This window comes from Nesoenas mayeri (genome assembly GCF_963082525.1).
Source record: "Nesoenas mayeri genome assembly, chromosome: 22".
NCBI lineage: Eukaryota > Metazoa > Chordata > Aves > Columbiformes > Columbidae > Nesoenas > Nesoenas mayeri.
In genome coordinates, this window is record NC_137572.1 from 6,249,067 (window position 1) to 6,267,975 (window position 18,909).

Sequence of the window (18,909 nt, forward strand, 5' to 3'; positions counted from 1 at the left end):
CCGTTTATCTGCTTGATCAAAACAGGTTACACCAAGCAAAGCTACTTCCCTTTGATTTCATCTGTTGAGGCTATGGGGGGGAAGCCAAAGCTTTAACAAAAGGGTGATAGGGAAGCTCTTCAAACACAAGCATCGGTAACTGAATAGCTGCAGGCACTCCGAACATCTTCCCTCCCCACCCTGTAACACGGGGAACTGGCCAGGCTGCCAGGAGCCCAGGGCGGGGTGCGTGATGGGCACCCCAGCACACGGGAGCGGAGCCGGGGTGTGTATGTGTGGGTGCAATATAGGACAGCCCCACGGCGTTATCGCTGCCTCCGGAGCAGCTGATATGGTTCCCTGGGACAGTGGTGCCTGGCTGACCCGGCAGCTTGGCCCAGCTATGCTGGGTCTGGGATCTGGAACAGCGGCAGCCAGGTAGAGGAGTGCGGTTTCATGGGGAGAGCGCACGTGGCCAGAAAGCCGGGCTCTTGGCTTGCTCCTGGCTCTGGTGGCAATGGCAGCTGGGCTGTTCAACCCTCACAGCTTGGGTAACATATCTGGGTGCGTTAGGAAGCAGTAAAGCAGGTATCTTCTCTCTGAGGATAAGACCCTTTCCTTTAAACCCCAAGAAAATAATGGTAAGGAGCCATGATGCATCTGCTCCTATATTCTTGCAAAGTGTCCCTTTTAAGGGGACACTCCTTTGAATGTCATTCTTCTCCCCCTGCATCCTCCACTTCAGCCGGCTTGTGCCTGTGGAACGATGCCAGCAGGAGACACCTTCCTCCACCGCTCCGGCAAGACGCCTGGTGTCCCCTGGCAGTGGATGAGGGAAAGCAAGGGCAGCTCTGAAACTGGACACCAGAATTTGCCACCCTAGCAAAAGATCCTCCCGGTACCGCAGCTTCTATGCCAGTGCATTCGACATTAAATCCGTATCAGAGCGGATGGAGAAAACGGAGACGTTGTCTCACTTTGTGTCTCTGCCACACAGTCCTTGGACAAACTTGATTCAATCTATCTCTGTTCCAAAGCGAGGGTCCCACTCTGTTCTCCCACCCTTTTGCCAGGGTTTAAGCTCTTTGGGGTGCTGCTCTTCGTGGAGATGGGTACATCTCTTGGCAGAACGGAGCCCTGATTTCTGTGAGGCTCTGGAGATGCTGTTTATTGTATTCTGACTGTGTGTCTGGGTAGGGTCTCTTTTAAACCTGGTGCCTCATGTTGGAATAGGGTATGAAGCCTCTGACCTCTGTGTCAGCTTCCAGCTTGGACAAAAGCAGCTGTGAACAAGCAAGGGATGTTAGATGGAGCAGCGCAATGGCTTGTGTGAGACGAGTTGGTGGGTGCTCAGGCTGTGCTGCTGGGTGCACAGGGGCACTGGTTCCACGCAGCAGGCGAGCCAAGGGATGCACAGGCTGAGAGCTCTTCTGCCTTTTGTTGTTACCTCTTCAGATCGGGCTGGAAACACATTGTGAGGCCAAAGTCTTTTGAGGAAACTTGGCCTTCCCCGGCCCCACGCTGAGCTTAGTCCTTGGCTACGCCTTTGCTCTCCCTGGTGAAACTCCCCTCAAAGCCTCCAGGATTTCTCTGCTCTCTTCCCCTGCAGCCATGCACAGCCCCAGGACAAGCCCTGAACAAATGAAAGCAGCAGCAGCCGAGCTGGAAACAGCTGGTTGCTATGGCAATTGGGCCTGCTTGGGATTTGCATAAGGCTGATGATTTTCATAGCACAGCCACATTTAAGGCAAGCAGCAGAAATTTCCATATTCCCAGCTCCGAGTCAGTTGGGGCGTGGGGGAGGCCAGGAGGGGGATATTTGAAATTCAAATGAAGGTGATTAGGGTTTGAGGTTGGGTTATATATTTTTTTTTTTCTTAAACATCCCATTATGGAAGAGGATAAAAAAGGATGGGGAGGGGAAAGGGGAACAAAAGGCTGGTTTGACTTGAATCAGAGGGGCAAAGGAAGAGCTGGTCTGATCTGCCTCTTGCCTCTGGTCTAAGAGAAGAGACTTGCCCTCTCCCAGCACCTGCAGGTGAAATGTTTTCCGTGGGAACAACTGCTGCCCTCGGGTTTCCTTCTGGAAACTGCCAGAGTCTCTCACACTGGCTGTCCTGCTCCTCTCCCTGCCCTACTCGCAGGGTGTATTGCACTCAGAGCCGCGGTGGGACTAGAAGATGTGATTTCTTTGAGGCATTGCTGACAAATAAAGGGCATTTTTATAACCCAGGGGTTTCCACCCAAATGAAACACCTGAGTCTTCAGTGAAAGCTTCCCCTGGAGACTGCAACCATCCGGCTGAGTCAGCACGGATCCGCTTTCCTTGCTAACCAACCTTCGCTTTCCCATGGAGATGCTCTGGGTTGGTCTGTTTGTGTCTTTAGAGCAAATGGTTAACACAAGAACTACAATCCTATCGGGCTGCCTTGAAAACTCCCCATTCTGCTAATGCTTTCACCTGCTCCCTTTAGGGTAAGGCTTCTTACTTCTTAAGGTGAGCCTTGGGAACAGCGAGCATACCAACAGGACCCAGGGAACAGACTGGTATCTGCTCAGCCTCAGTTCCTGCTCCCAGGTGCCACTGGACACAGCTGAAGGGAAACAGGAATCAGCCACTGAAATGGAGAGAAGGGGATTTAAGTGAGCTCTTAGCACCCAGGGCTCTTTCTGCGAGTTCTGGAGAAGTCACTGGTCTGGCTGCTGGGAACAGTAGCATGAGAGGTCTGTGACTTGGGGTTTGCTTGAGCCTCTGCAGTGAACTGAAATCCCAAGCATATATTCAGCATTTGGTGCTGAATATAGTTTTTGCTTAATAGAACCACATCCTTCTCAGTGCAGGTGAGCGTTTTGTTTCATTTCCAGCATGTGGGTCATGTTGTTCACAGTTATAATAATTGTTGCCACTCTTTTCTTTACCTGCTCTTGAGTAATCTTTCAATTTTACACGTTGTTTCAGGTGAGAGATCCGATTCTTGTATTGGTTAATGCGAACAAATTAACTTCGCAGCTTCTAAAAAATACACATTGAAAGGTGCTCTGCATCTGGCCTGTTTTGTCAATCTCTAGTGGCATTGCGCTGTATCAGCTGGAGTGCTAAAATCTCCAGGATAGGCGAGATTAATCTTAATTTTAGGTATTCAATACTTTGAAGCTGAAGCCTGACCTGCTCACCCTGGGCTCCTTGAACAGTCAAGGATGAAATTAGGTTTCTCCAGAAGGTGATTCATCTCTCTGCTGTCTATCTGGGGGGTGAGATGCGTTGCCCTCTGGAAGTGCCTGCTTCCTCTGCATGGCTCTAAAGGGAGCCTAGAGCAATTGGCTCAGAATTAGACACCTATAAGTTAGACATCTAAGCGCAGGCAGCTGAATCCCCTGCCTGGTGTCTGCCTGGCACTGTTCCTCCGCTGCCATTCAGCTGTTCCGAATTTCCCTCCCAAATGCACGCAGCAGAAAACTGATTCCCTGTGGGAATTCCCCAACACCTGTTAAAGATTGAAATCACCTTCTAATTCCTTGTCCCTTCTGTGCAGCTGAGATCAAACTGTGAGGTGAATTAAGAGTGTAGTTGGGTGTGTGGGGGGGGATAAGGTTAGCCTCCTGGCTGTAGCCCTGTTTTTGTTGTTGGGGGAAAAGCCACAGGCGGCTGTCACTCCCTGTAGGTGACATCTGCATGTTCCTGCCTGTGTTTGCCTTGTGAAGATGAAGGCGCGCTGCAATCTTGATTTCACTTTTCTCCTAATATGGCACTTTTATCCTCAAGTGCCGGACTGGCTTGGCAGCTTCCAGTGGGAATCATGTTGGTTCTGATAGAGCACTTGTTTTTGGTTTTCAGAGCAAACAGCGCATTCCAGGCAGGGGGGGAACAGCAGCGGGTGGGGGGAAGCGTCCGGAACTGTTCTGCTGCTCCTATCCCCAGAGAAACCTCCCCAGGCAAACTCGCACCAGATCTGATGCCAGTGCTATGCAAAACAGCTGCCAGGTGAACCAAGGAGAGCAGCGCAGCCCTTGTCCGCTGCGCTGCGGGGAGCCGGCTCAGCCTATTGCTGACTTTCTACCCCTGCCTGGAACACCCATAAAGAGGGGAATGGAGGCTTGTTGGACAGGGAACCTGCTGAGAACTGTAGCACGAGGGGCTCAAAGCAATTGTTCTCCATTTAAATCCCAGGGATTGCCCAGTTCGATGCAATTTAAGCAGGGAAGGACTCCATCGAGCAGATGCTGGATCCTTTTGTTTCTGGCTGGTGTAGCAAGAGGCGCATTGTTGGCTGGTGCAATGCTCCATTAAAATTAGCGAAGTTCTGGCAGTTTACAGCAGCTGAGAATCTGCTACTGCTTACACTTTTATTTCTTTTTATCTCCTGGAGCTAGAAAAGATTAAATCTTAAGTGTAGATCCTCGTTGTTTGAACAGCCGGTTCCTCTAAGGAGAGAAATGACTGCTTCAGTTTGAATCCCAATGTTGACAGAAACTGGGGAGAAACTGAGACTATTTCTAAAATATTTGTAAGAATGTTACTCATTTAAGTGAAAGAGTTGTTATCCTTACCATACCCAAACCTTGGCAGCTGGAATCATTTGGATATTACTCCAACACAAGCTTTTACTGAAAAAAAAGATGAGATTTGTTTGCAAATAAATCTGGGCACAACCACTTACTGGTCCTGCTGAGAAGCTGGAGAGATTTGTGTATCCAGCTCCCATTTACATAACCACTGGGAGCACAAATCACCTCGCCCAGTTTTAAATATCTCACTATTGGACATCTAAGTCTGAACTAGTTGCCCCTGGGTCCCTTTGTAGTCAATAAAGAGAAATAGTCTTCTCCAGAGGGCCATTTATCTCAAGTTAAGATAGGCGTCTAAGATAGGTCAGATGAATGGCCTCTGGAGGTGCCTATTTCTCCTTGCTGTCTACCAAGACAGCCTGGGGCAATTCTCTCAGACGCCCAAGCTACGACTGAGTTAATGTCAATCTCCATGCACATTTGCAGTATGCTCCACTGTCACAAAATGTCTTGGCTGAGGTGCTCCCGAACACCTGAGTTGACCTGTGGTGGGATGTGCAAGGGAACGGAGGGTTGGACTTAGGGAAGGCAGTGTCTGGCATTGTAGAAGAGGAAGGGAAAAAGTAGAAGTTGCTTGTCCAAGAAGGGAAAAGTGAGAGATGAGAAGCTTGGAAGTGGAGGAAAGAATGTGCTGGAGAACTTGGGCCTGGTGGTAGCGATGTGAAGTGAAACTCCATTCCAGCTGTGCATCTCAATTCCAAGTTTTGGGGTGCATGATAGTGACTCAGAGCTATCATCACAGGGTCCTAGGGATTTCCCTCAAGGCCTTTGAATCTTGCCTCATCAACATGCTGCATCTGAACGTGAGCAAAACTCTGGTATCCAAGAAATCAGAGGATTACCGTTTCCGTCCTGTTCTATTTTAGCAACTGGGAGCTTTATTTCCTCCTCCTCTCCTCCTTGCCTTTCTTCCCTTTAGCTACTGCCTTTAGATTGCATCAACGCCCTGTGGGTTTCAAAGGTAGAAACTGCAGGCCTTGAAGATCCTCGCACAGTCCTCCTCAGGTGTGTGGATACTGATTGCGATCATCTATTAACACTATCAGCATTCTCATCGTTGTGTGTGCAGTTGTTGGCTCTTGGGGCATGGAGCTGGAACGCAATGAATGAACAAATTCCTGGGGCGGGAGCAGCTGGAGAGAGATGGTCAGGGTGCAGATGGTTACAGCGAGAGGCACAGAAATGTGTGGCAAGCCGGGGGTTGGAGCGGAGTAGGGAATTACATGGAAGAAGATTAAGACCTGACACTGCAAAAAGCAAAAGCTTTGGGAAGCATGTTGGGAGGAAGACGGGAGGTGAGGACAGGCTATAGCACAACAGAAACGCAGACAGGAGGAGGGAGAAGCGCAGAGATGGATCCTGGTTGAGTTGCAGATGGTGAGAAGATAGAGGAGATTTCCGAGCGGGACAGGGGCGGCAGCAGCTTTTTCTGCTGTGGAATAGTGTTCTGGTATTGTTTGATAGAGAAGACTTACAGCTCAGCCTAACAAGAGCAACAAAGGCAGCTCAGTTTCCGCAGTTAATGCTATTAACATGCTGCAGATTAAATCTCCAGAGCTGTTACTAGATAGCAGAGAATAGGGTGCCATGAAATTGTTGACTCTAAAATATTTTGCCATCTATGAATAATTGTACTAAGCACGCTCCTCCTGAGGATCTCAAAGAACCGTGCTGATTCACCTGGGAATATTATGTGCATGGTGTAAGCTGAAAAACTGCACGCTAGATTAGGCTAGAGGCTTGTTCGGTTGAAAAGGCAAGTCAATGGGAGAGTTGGGCTTGCACTCCCGTCTCTACAGCCTCCTCACCACTTTCCAACTTTTTGCAAGAGATACATGAACTCCTGAAAAAACACGATGTGTTGAAGGTTGATCAGATCACAGTGCACAGGCTGTGCTTGATGGGGAACGTTATGCTGGAAGAAAACAGGAGAAGGCCCTGGGGGCTTGTGCCAGTGAGGTGTGAACACTTCGAGACTATTTATCACAAACTCAGTTGGACTGGAAGAGAATGACTTAGGGAACGGATTGCAAAGAGAAGGGAAGGGGTTTCTTGGGGTTGCCTTTGCAACTAAAGAGGCTTCGTGGAATCCCTTAAAGTATTCGTATGTGTGGAGCGTACAACCTTTCCTCTGTGATGTTTTTGATGAATTTGGCAGGCATGATGGAGGGGGGGGGATGTTTATCATCAAAGGGGAATGAGTGAGGGCCTGTGCGGTACCTTCAGGCTGAAACCTGTCTGATTTTCCCCCTGTGCCTGCCAATCTCTTTTGGAATCAAGGAGACGCCTCTTGAGCACAACCCCACGGCACCCTCTGTTCCTTTAGATATCCCGTAATTACTCAGTGCCACATGGGTTCCTGAAGATCCCTGGTTAACAGCCTTGGCCACCTGTTTGCTAGCCTCTCCCACAGTTAGTTCTTGCTTTGTGTTCAGTGCCTTGGTCCTGCGTTTCCCTGGGGATTTGTAGTATCCTCCAGCTCATCTCTGCCGCATTCTCCCTTGTAGTTAGTGAGCTTTCCCCCCCCATTGCTGCTTGGCCAGGTATCTCCAGGCAGAAGCACTTCTGTTCTACTTCAGCAAAGGCTGATACCACCAAGCGTTGCAAAATCTGCCCTTGTATTTCCATTGCTGCATCCGCATTGACTCCACCTTCCTCCTCGTCTTCTTGCTCTCACAGTAAACTGAGCTGGGCTAGGAGTGCGTCTTTTATTACGTGTCTTCTAAGTTCTGGAAAGTTTACATCGGTGCTGACTGTCATTAATATGGATATATTTTTGTGTTTGTTTCATTATAGGAAATGAACAGAATGGGCTGGACTTCAACAGGCAGGTAAGATGCTCCCTGGGTTTCCAGGTATTCTCCTGCCTTCTTGAATCACTGTTTCTTAATTGCCCACCTTGCTGAGTCCCTGGCAGCTACTGCTACGAGATAAAAACTGTTAGGTCAGAAGCTACCATTAAACAGACCACATAAGTTCTCCGCGGTTCCCCTTGTGGGACAGAATGACGGATTAAACTTCTGGTTTCCAGGCCTTCCTATTTCATAGAAGTTCAGCTAATTATAGAGTTTCTTTAAATCACCATTTGCTTGAGGCCTTTTCTGGTGTTTTTTTTTTTCCCATTGTCATTTAGAAACAAAAGGGACCCCAGTTACACGGGCAGATGTGCAAATCCCACCCCAAAGCCCCATACATCTCTACTGCTTGTGACACTGGTGCTAAAAGTCCTGTGGTATGCAAGTATCAGCAAGGACTGAAGATGAGGTGGTTTGAGGTCTCTGAGTGTGTAGGTCAAGACCAGGCCTGCTTACAACAGCAGATTCCTCTTTGCAAGGCAGTGGGGAAAGGGACAGCAGACAAAAGCAAGTGCATCTTGCAGGGCAAGCAAGACTTAATTGCGAATGAACATGTGAGAAACCGTTGTCTTTGTGTTTCCTGTTATCCTCCTGCTTCACACAGCTAAAAGCAACCCCTGTCTCACTGTGTCTGGACATTTTCATATGTGGCTCTAAGAAATCCCCAGATCTCACATTGGAATTGCAAGGGGCGGAAGGTGACAGCCCTCTGGAGCATATAGATCTTGAATCTGTGCAGACACAGGGGAAAATGTTCTCGGAGTTGGGAGCTAAGTATTCCCGTGGCCACCAGTGGAGCTGCACCTGGACCTTGTGAAGAAAAAGAGGAGGTCTAGAGAGCTGACCCACTGAGCTGCTGCAGGACCCAGGGAGCGAGCAGAGCAGAAGGGGCTGTAAACCACAGGCAGTCACTAGTATTTGAAGCAGATGTTGGCACTCTTAACAGTGCAGCAGCCTACCTGCTTCCAGCTGTGCATTCTTCAACCTCAAAGCTTGTGTTCCTTTGCACAGGCTTTCTGCTGGCAGCAGGTGGGCAGTTGAAGCTTCTCACTATGACTTTTCTGTCCTTCAGGCTTGCCCTGGTGGCTCTTGTGTAACAGATGTCAGCAAGCTGCTCTTTGGTTGGTTTGGCTGCTCTGGTTTTGGGTGGATTGTAACTTCCGATCAAAGGTGTCTTAACATGTTCAGCCATCTTCCAGGTCTTTGGAATACCCAGCTGAAAACAAAAAGCCTTGTGTCTCCAGCTCTGTGAATTGCAGAGCCCAAAGCACAGGCTCCCCACATGCCAAGAGAAAAATCTAATCTACTTATAACTAGCGATAAAAGAAAACTCCCTCAAGATAGAAATAAGCTATGAAAGTACAAGATCGTTACACGGTGCAAACTTTTCCGATGGCAACACCACAAAGATGTTAGAACGGGAAGCTGGGCTGAGGTTAATCAAGGAAACATTATTGATTGTGGTGAGGCAATGCTGATTTACATCCGCTGATGATTTGACCCATTATCCCTAAGGCCCCAGTCCTCTGCATGCCACCGAATGAGCGGATGCTGGTGAAGCTGTGGAGGCAAATAGCCTTGCAGTCAGTAGGATCTGGTCCAGGGTCTGCTTGATAGAAACCTTCTCCTCCCAAAAAAGAGCCTGTGGTTTTCTGACAGCCTTTTGTAGCATTCACTTCCCATTTTCGTTTTCCTCCTGCCACTGAAGGGGCGCCGCAAAATCTCTCTCATTTTTGCCAGCACATCTGTTTGTGTAACCGAGTAGCAAACCTGACTGGGGACTTATCAAGGTTTACAAAGCAAAAGCCTGTGAACAAGTTTGGGTTTCCTTTGTGTTTCCAGTCCAGTGCGATTTCCCAGAACAAAGGTGGTGTCCGCACCAGGGGTTTGCGGTGCCGTCAGATGGGGTTCGAACCGTGGATGTGAGTGGACATAACCATGTGCAAATGGCTCTTTGTCTCCCTCTCTTGGATCTTTCAAGGCCACATGTAGACTTGAGCCAGTATTGTTATTATTATCTTAAATCAGCATGAGCCCAAATGCACATGGGTTATATGCTCACGTTCCAGGTTGACCTCAACTGTTCGTGAATTCATCTTGGATTCAGCAAATAGATTTCAAATGATGAGAAAAAGGAAGAAGGGAGATATGGAAATATCAAAGTGTTTTCATGTAAAATCAGGTGCTGAGATCTTTCATTAGGGGTGGAGGTTGGTGGGTTTTTTAATTTTGGTTTGGGTTTTGAGGTTGGTTTTGGGTGGCTTTTTTTTTTTCGTTACCTTGCAATTCAAGTTTGCAAACTGAAGCCAGAGAAGCACGGTTTGAAACCCAACTCCAAACCCAATGCAAGAGCTGCTGAGCTCTCTTTGACTTTATTTGGAGTCCTGGGCGCTAATCACTTTGAAGATCATAAATCTCACATCGTTTAAGCCTCTCCCCCAGTCTTTGTAGATGCCCTACATTTCAGGTCTGTTTCCCTCCCATGTTGTGCTCCAGGCGGGTAGAGAAGGGTGGAGTGACCTGGTTAGACCCCTTACTTGCCTACCAATTCCCTGCTGCGGCTGCTCTCACCCTGAAAATGGGGAGGAGGGAAACTCTTGTGGAGTTTGAGGTTTTCTTGCAGTTTGTGGGTCAGCCTTGTGCTTTATGAGAAAGCTGCCTTCTGATCCCTCAGCCTATTTGGCAAACATTTCTTCCCCCCCTCCCCTCTTCAGGCTCTCCTCCACCTGGATGCAACAGTAATTTGTATGTGAATGAGAGGGGGGAAAAGGTGTGTATGGAAAAAGCAGCATCTTCTGCCTTGCCTATCTGGTTTGGCCTTTTAGTGAGTCTAATGCTAGTAGTTTCCTGTTTATATCAAGGGAAATGCAAAGAGAAAGTAATAAACTTTCACCTTCAGTGCTGGCAACCTGGGTAAGGACATCTGCTTCTTGATGGTTTGGGAGAGTGTCCAGAGCATGGCAGGGACAGGACGGAGTCACTTGGCAAATGTGGCTTTGGAGTCTTTGCCACAAAAGGGCATTGAGCGGGACCAGGAAAAGGTCTGAAAGTGTTGAAATCAACTTTTCCTTGCTATAATGTGATCCTCATCTGGCGATGCTGCCGCAGTCTCACCAGGTTTTGTTTAGTTTATTTTCCTATCGGTGTATGCACCGTTCAGCCTTTAAGGAAGCACTACATTGTCTGATTTTTGTAGATAGCTCTGCAGAGAGCTGTTCTGAAAAGCCAGGAGATTCAGCCTGTGTCCAGAGTTAATCTCTGAGATAATGGTGCCTTCTGGAATACACAGAGCTGGGGCTGATGGTTTTGGGAGCCCAGGGCTCAGCATAGCTTGAATTTTCCTGTTGGTTCTTTACTCCTATTCCTTTAACTTCTTTGTTTCACAGAAATCAGGGAATGTAACAAGGATAGATATCATTGCAAAAGGGCTCCTAGAAATAGGATCTGGGGATGGATTTACCTGGGAAAAGGAGGTAGCTTGGAGATGGATTGCTGAGGCAGGAGAGACCTTCAGAACACAAAGGGAAGCATCTAGAACAGAATACGGAAATAAGATATGTAATTGAAGTGGCCTCATGTTTCATATGCACATTAGCTCAACGCTTACGTTTGCACACCAGGTTGAAGACATTCCCGTTTTGACTGTTGCATATGACTGCAAGGGACACTTTTCAAAATGTTCCAGTGGACAGTCAGTATTAAATAATTGAGCTGCTTAAGACTTCCAGTCAGTAGGCCTTGAGTAGACATTTTTTGGCCAGTTGAGGGTGTCTGCTGGTATATAGTAAAAGAGCAGTGAGGGAGCGGGTCAGTCAAGTGAAGGATGCTGTGCGTTATTTCCCTGCTCTCTGTCCCTCAGAACCTCCTTATCTGACTCCTCTCCCTGCCCTGTTCATTTCGGAAAGAGCCATTGTCCAGGAGAACTTTACTTTTTGAGGTTTATGTGGGGGTTTTGGCAGTTATTTTGAGGTAATAGAGTGAATCATCTCAAGTCTTCACAGCTGATGTCCTGTAGATGCATGATATGAGAAATTAAAGTGGGCCAACTGCATCTGAGACCTAAAATCACTGGTGGCTCTTCTTCAATGCTTTTAATAATCCTCTGACCTTGTTTGGTACTTTCCACCCACACGTCTGAAGGTACTTCGCTAATGAATTTAGCATCTCAGTGCCTCAGGAAGGTAGGGAGGTGTTTAACCCTGTCTAACAGATGAGGCAGACAGAGACTGACTACCTGGCTTTTCCCAAAGATGCTGAGCACCGCGATTGCAGTTGAAATCAGTGGATGCTTTATAGGACAGTTGCCTGTGGACACAGAGGTGTATTGTAATCCAGGGACCTGCTCCCTGGTGGAGCTGGGATACGAACTCCAGTTCTCTGAATCACAGTCTTGTGCTCAACCACAGACAAGTTCTTCCTCCCCTCCGTCCTTTTGAAGGTGAAAAAAAGGGCCTAACTTGCTAGGGAGTTTGTTATTAATATCTGGGATGCAAAACTCCCTGCAGATTTAATTTTGCTCCATCAGGGCTTCCCTCCCCCCGGGGATCTCTCTCATAGTTATTCATTCCACTTTGTGTTCCCATCCCCCCAATCTCATGCGTTCCCTATATGTCATTTCTGTTCCTGTTCGGCTTTTCCCTGTGGGTAGTTCAGGTTTCAGTCTGCCCTCCAGATTTCCATCCCAGTCCGGTTTTGCCCTCCTCTCAAGGGGATGTTCACATCCTGCTTCCTTCTCCCCTCTGGGGATCAATTCAGATTTCACTCTCTCTTCTCTGCATTGCCCCAGGGTATCAGCCTAAGTCTTGCATCTGCTTTTCATCTCTTGAGCCTTCACCAACTGGAAATTAGCCCGGCTGTCCATATCTGCCTTGACTGACACTGTGTCTCAGCTGAACACTACCCTGGCCTTTCCCTTTTGAAGTTTCCTTGTTCTGTCCTAGGGACAGACTGATTGCATAAATTTGTATGTGTGCTGGTTCTTCATTGAAATGCAGTCCTTTGGGAAGGCATCAGAGAAAGCCCTGGCTTCAGGGAAAGTCCTCTGTTTCTATATATGGCACTGCTTTGCTTAGGACAGATATGCAGAGGAACCTCTTCTTCAGGCTTGTTTTGTTCTGACACCTTGCAGAGGTGCTCAGGTTGGGAATCTCATTGCTGGGAATGAACTCCAAAAGAGGCCAGTGAATCTCTGGGGATGCTTATGAGGGAAAGGGGCAGCCGAGTAGGAGTAGGAAGAATGATTTGGGCTCGTACAATTTTTTTCTCAAGAGATGGACTGAGATACCTGAATTAATGTTTTGTTGGCCAATAACAGCTGACAGCAACCCCGCATCTCTTCCGATTTGGCTGGATTGTGTCTGTTCCATAAGATCCAGATGCAGTTTGTTGACAAACTCCTGCTTTCTTGCTCCGTGCTTCTATAGAACAACCCATATTTGTAAGTTATGTCTTAGACTTGTTGCCTTGGTCCACTGGCAAAATGTCTTGTTCAGCTGTCTCAAAGATGTCTTAGAGATGGGGAGAGACAGGTCTTATCTCCGTACAAATTCCCTGCTCCAAGTGGGCTTCTATTGTCCTTTGGGAAATAGCTTCTAGGCTTGGAGGGGACAAGTCCTAGTTTAATGGACCTGTCTAAAGGGACATAACATTTGTCTCCACAACAGAAACTAAGCTCAAGGCATGGTTGTCACTGTCAAACCACTATTTAGGTTGCCCGGCACCTTTTTAAGTGGTGAGTTGCACGAACTACTGTGCATGCATATGACTCTTCTGCCTACTAGAGAATGGCTCATTGGTAATAAGGAGAGGACTCCCAATTCTTGAAGGCCTTTCATCTGGTGAGCTCCAAGAATTCAATCAAAAGGCTGCACCACCCAGCAAGGGTGGGGCCCTACACCCATTTTGCAGAAGGGCAAGTCATAGCATAAAAAGGTGAAGGTGATGGGGTTTCAAACAAGGCCTCTAATTTTGGGAGCCTGACATTAGAGTGCACTTTCTCTCTTCCCAGAGATGCTGATCTCCTTGCGCTCCATGTGAAATCAGTGGGCTGAACCGGAGCTGCTCACCCCCTTAGGAGTCAGATGTTTGGTTTATGCTAGCAAGAAACCCTCTTGCCCTGCTTCCCCAACACAAAGAACCTGCCCAGAGCCACCGAGCTGGGAGCTGAGAACCGGCGCTGAGCTCCCTCTTCCCCTCAGTCACTAGACTTCATTCCTTCCACCCAAAATGAGAAACTACTCTCCAGCAAAATTGTTCTTTCTCACTCTCCCTTTCTTTTTTAATTATATTACTTGTGTGTATTTAATGCAATCCCTCTAGCTGCTCTTCTCGTGTCCCAGTTCCCTGGGGCGCGGCAACTGGTGCCAAAACTACCATGAACCAATGGGAGGAACCTGCGCAGCTGGGATGGAGCCAGCCCTGGTCACGGGAGCTGCCTGATTCCAACTTAATTCCTTCCAAATGCGGGATGTGCTGGAAAGTGCCTTGCCACTGAGGGCTGCTTGTTCCACAGCTCGCCAGGTGGACATTGCCCTGCCCTCCTTGTTGATGACTGATTCAGGGACCTTGGTACGGCACAGCAGGGAGGTAGTGCCAGGTATTTAGATGGTTTGTGACCAAAAGGCACAGAGAATCCAGAAGAATCACAGCCTGTTCCCTCTAGACAAGAGATCCGTAGAAACGGGAAATTTTTCATGCAGGGAATTTGGAGAAGAGTTAAAAGTCTGATCCTAGCCCCAGAAAAACCCAATAAGGCAACTTTGCTACTGACTTCAAAGCAACGTGATTAGGCTCCAGGGAACCTGTGTGAGCATGCAAGAGGGCATGGGAGAAGCCATGGAGCCTGGTGTACGTGAAATCGGATTGATAAGGAAAGGGGCAGGGATGCAGCCCAGGGTGGCAGCAGAGAAGATAAGCACAAAGGTGTAGGCAGAGGTGGAGTTCTGGAGAGCTTGGGAAGTTGGGCAAGTGAAATTGAGAGAGATGCAGGGAGCAGAGCTGCAATGTGTGAGAAGGCTGCGGCAGAAGGGCACTGAGAACGGCTGGGGAGGAAGGGGCAGAACCAGTCCTGCAATGGAGAAAAGAGAGTAATCACAGCCTTAGTGGTGGTAAAGTGGTTTTCCATGCGCTCTTTGGAGGTTCTTATCAATCTGACCAAGAAAATGTCATCTTCACCTCCCCTTTTTGTAAATACTTCCAATTTGGCTTGTCCACAGGCCTTGGCAGAGAAGGTACCACATGCCTGAGTACCAATAGTAAGAGTGAAGATGCTGTAAGCGGTTGCGTTTTTGTACCTTTTTGCCAGTTCTGCTCTCCCTGAACGCAGATCACCTTCCGACAGTGCTTGTTGGCTTCTGCGCTGCTGCGGCTCTTGCAGAGGCTGCGGTCTCTGGTGTGCTCAGCAGCCCTTTGTCAGGATGCGTGTGTCCAGGTGCTCGTCCCACCTCTGGTTTGGGTTCTCCACTCCGTGCCCACCACCTGCTTTTGAAACCCATTGTGCCACACGTGGTCATTTTGAGGTTCATCATTCAGCACAGAGCAGAGAGGTGTCTTCTTTTTCCCGTTCTCTGTTTAAAAGCAAAAATGCTGGGGAAGTGCTGTATCAGAAAGCCTGTGGATGCAAAGCTGAGTGTGGTTCTGTTTGTTTTCTTTTATGAAGCGTGTAACTCAGTTACTCTTAAAGTCTTGGTTTCCCACCCCCTCTTTTACTACAGCTGAGGCACAACCATTAACATCCCGAACTGAAGCTCAGAGGATAAAGCATATCAGATCGGGCCTCAATTAATAAACTCAAAGGGCTCATATAGCTGTGATGCAGGTGTGTTGAGGTTAGGGATAACGCTTTAATTTCTTAGTGTGCTGTCTTTACTGAGTTTTAGGGTATATATTCTGTTAGGTATTCAGCATGGGATTAACTCCCCTTTTAACACACTGACAATTTCTGTAAAACTCCACACTTTATGAAAGGATAGCGAATGTTTTATGGTGAATATCATTGCGTCGACGTAAGGTTTCTCTGCTTTCTTCCTGGGTTTCTGTAAAGCCTTGCCGTACGTGCAGGATAGTACATGTGGAAATAATAATTGCAAGCCCATTATTATTATTGCTATAATTTATTATTAGTGTGTTTTTTATTTTATAGTGCCCACGTGTGCAGGTAATTCACACTTGTGCCACTGGAAGGTGGGAGGGCTCAGTTAACTGCAGTAGCCTTGGATCCTATTTTGATACCTGTTCCTACTGTAGAACTTCCTCCCTTGACTTCAGGCAGATCACTTTGGGGCAGCTTCGGACGGCTCTATTGTATAGAACAGCGTTTTGGGACTGACTCAGCCCCCAAGAGCCTCTTTGTGTTCAGTAAGGGGCATTTTGTTCAGAGCCTCTTAAGTCTGTGTGCACCTGAACCTCTTCTATCCAGTGAGTACCACTCTGCAATGGAGGGAGGGATATGAGTAAGTCTTAAACAGTTGTGAGTTTCTGACTATAAGATAAGCCAGATACAAAGGCAGATAAGTACCTGTTTCAAAGGGGTTACCATCTAAATAGAAACTACATGACAAATATAGTCGTATTCTAACTTAAAATAATGACTGCAGTTCCTGCCTAGGAACTGGTACTGGAGAAGGCTGACATGGCTTTAGTGGCCTCACTCTGGCAGGGTTTGAGCATCTCTCATCTAAATTTGGGGGAAAGCATTCTCGAGGCTCTGGGTGCTGAATCAGTCAGTGAGTCCCACCTCTGCGGAGAGGAGGATGGAGTGGTGCTTATGTTACATCAGAAGGAGGTGGCTTGGGACTGCATTCAGGCTGCCTGCTTTGGCAGCTAATAGATAAGACCAATTCAGATTACCAGTGAGCAGTTGACTCTCAACTGGGCTTATAAAAGGTGGGCTGCAGCCAGAGTCCAGCCTAGCCAAAGGCATCTGACCCTCAGTCCACTGGATCAAATGTGGCTCGGTCGGTCCATCCATCAGAAGGATCTGGCCTTCCAGACGGTGAAATCAGAGCTGCTAAGGTGAATCTTTCCAATATCCTCATGTAGGGCTGGCTTCTTACAGCTTTGCAATATGTCTGCAGGATGTTTTCATGAGCCGAATGTTTGCCAAAAGTTCACAGATCAGTTACAAAACAGATAGACTTTTTTTTCCTCCCCTTCTTCCTACTGGTAAGGAAGAGTTTGTGCAGTAATTGCAGGCAGGTTGGGAGATGTTTTCTTCATAATTCTCCTTCTTATGAAATGTTTATGAAACACCTTCCACAAATCGGTTACGCAAGCAAGCTGAAGAGCTTTGATCATTTTCCATTGCCCTCAATATGTTTCTTAGTTTGTTTTGCTTTTTGTTTTTAGGCCAGAGATAGGTAAGAAACAACCCATCCTTGGCCAGCCCCAGCAGATGTTGTAGCCAACTCAGGAGAAGGCTCTTTCCACTCAGTCACCCTTCCTGTGTTTTTCACTCTGATTGCTTGGGGGCAGCTGACCCTATTTTAAGGCTGTGAAAACATCCACTTGAGATTCGCAGGTGTGATCCCTTTCCTACCTGGGAGAAGCCCCGGGTAGCAATCCGTATGGGTGCCGCCACCTGCCGTCACCTCCTCGGCTGGAGCTGGAAGCTGCTCCCAGCCCTGCCTGGAGAATCCCCTCCAGCCCAAAGGGAACGAGGTGCCTGTGGGTTCCCAGCTGGCGAGCCAGGCTGCGCACCTCTCCCAGCTGTCAGGATGTGCTTGCAGTGCGTTGCTTGATCCCGCTCCTTCACAAGTTCATTTGTCCTCAGATTGAGCTATTTCCCCAAATCAAGCTCAATGGGAAGAAACTTAGGGTTGCTCTCCTCCTTGTTCCCCATTCCCTGTCTGTCCTGATCACCGCATAAAAACGAGGTCCTGTTTTTAACAAAGTGACTGTTGCTCGCTTGCGATGCCTCATCAGGGTTCTCACCAGATACCTACACGAGGTGATTCTGTGATGATTTCGACATTTTTGGTTCCTTAAAACAAACTTTTATAATATTTGTAGAAAATGCCTGCAAACACGAGCCAGATACAGTGGGAAAGGAGAAGGCAACTCCTCCTCTTGTTTTATTAATTTGAAATTTACATTATTTGAAGGGAGTCTCATGATATTGAGTGGCCTCGCCCACAATGTGTGTGGTTTTTTGGGGTTTTTGGTTTTGGTTTTTTTAATGTATAGTTGTTAATACTGCCGGTTTAACCAGGGGAAAAAAAATGAAAGTGCGGGATTTGCATAAACCATCCCAAAAGTTTTGGATATACCCCGAACTCTTGCTAATGAACAATTAGCCAGCTGCAGGCCTGTTGGGGAGAGGAAGAGGAGGGAGAGGTAAATTTGAGCCTAAACCCAATGAAAATAGGTGCAGGGGAGAAAGATTTGTCAAGAACAGCCGGGTTCCCGCCCACTGCGCAGGAGGGAGCCGGAGAATTCCAGGGATGGGGGAAGGAGCAGTGGGAGATGTTGTTGTTTTTAAATCGGGAACCGGTCCTTTGCCAAACCGACCTGCCGTTCTCATATTGTGCGATGCCGGGATGCAGCTACACACCCCTTTCGCCCTGGAACGCTTCCAGATCGTTCTGCTTGGCAGCTGTAAAAATTGATTTCAGTTTGGAAATGGCTTGTGCTTCTTCAACACTCCACTCCTCCTGGGATCATAACTTAGGCAGGATCAAGTGCCTTGTTCTCTAGGACGTGGATGACTTGTCTTTTCGGGACTGTTGAGGCTCGGATGACCGCGTTGTGTGAGGCAGACACACATGAATTGCAAGCAGGGGTAATTCTTTTTATTTCTTCATTTTTACTTCTGGCTCCGTTTGCTTTTTTTTTTTAATGCACCCTCAGAAAGAAAAACGTGCGTAAAACCATTTGCCTGCAATGAATGGACAGCTCGGGGTAACGGTATATTCTCCTGAGCCTTTTGTCTAATATTTGGTAACTTAGACACTATCCACGTTGATAGTGATCAAGAAGATCTTTCCATCTGATTTTTTTTCACCAGACTAAGCGGGATGATCATGCCAACCTGAAAGGTAGGAAAGAACTGGAATTCATAGCATGTATAACTCTTGTAGCAAGGAGCTAGTATTATTGCAAAACTAGTTTCGGCGGTGTCCAGAGCTATAGTTGTAATGAAAGGACATGTTGTAATTCCTTTCCCTTTGCATAGCACCTTCTGAAATGCCGAGGTTAACGTTACAGGGCCAGCTGTCTCTATGAGCCTTTTGCGATCGTGTTTTCTCCTGTGGAGATTTGTGTCTTTGTTTGCTCGAGTCAAATTGAAATAAAACTTCCCTCCACCAAAAAATACTCACTTGGCCCATTGTTTTTAAAAGCTGGATTTCTTGTCCCCCTCTGCTGGTAGGAGGTTGCATGACCCAAAGCCCAAAGTACCGCAGAATTCCCCAGCAAACATGGTCCCGCTCATCTTCTGGGGGATGTTGGGCTCCGCTGTAATTCAATGGGACATCAGGAGGTTCAGCCCTAGTAGTAAAAGTGAATCTGCCAT

The 18,909-nt window shown here is 47.6% G+C and overlaps 1 protein-coding gene across 1 annotated transcript in view; it reads left to right on the top strand.

The window, feature by feature from the left end:
* The window catches only part of POU2F3 (POU class 2 homeobox 3), a gene marked incomplete at both ends in the record, with an annotated part of 38,344 nt that overhangs the window by 8,421 nt on the left and 11,014 nt on the right, over nucleotides 1-18,909 (top strand). The window contains one exon of the mRNA XM_080357917.1: nucleotides 7,342-7,376. Coding sequence (XP_080214043.1) covers nucleotides 7,342-7,376 — 35 coding nt within the window. The remainder of the gene's footprint in view (nucleotides 1-7,341; nucleotides 7,377-18,909) is intronic.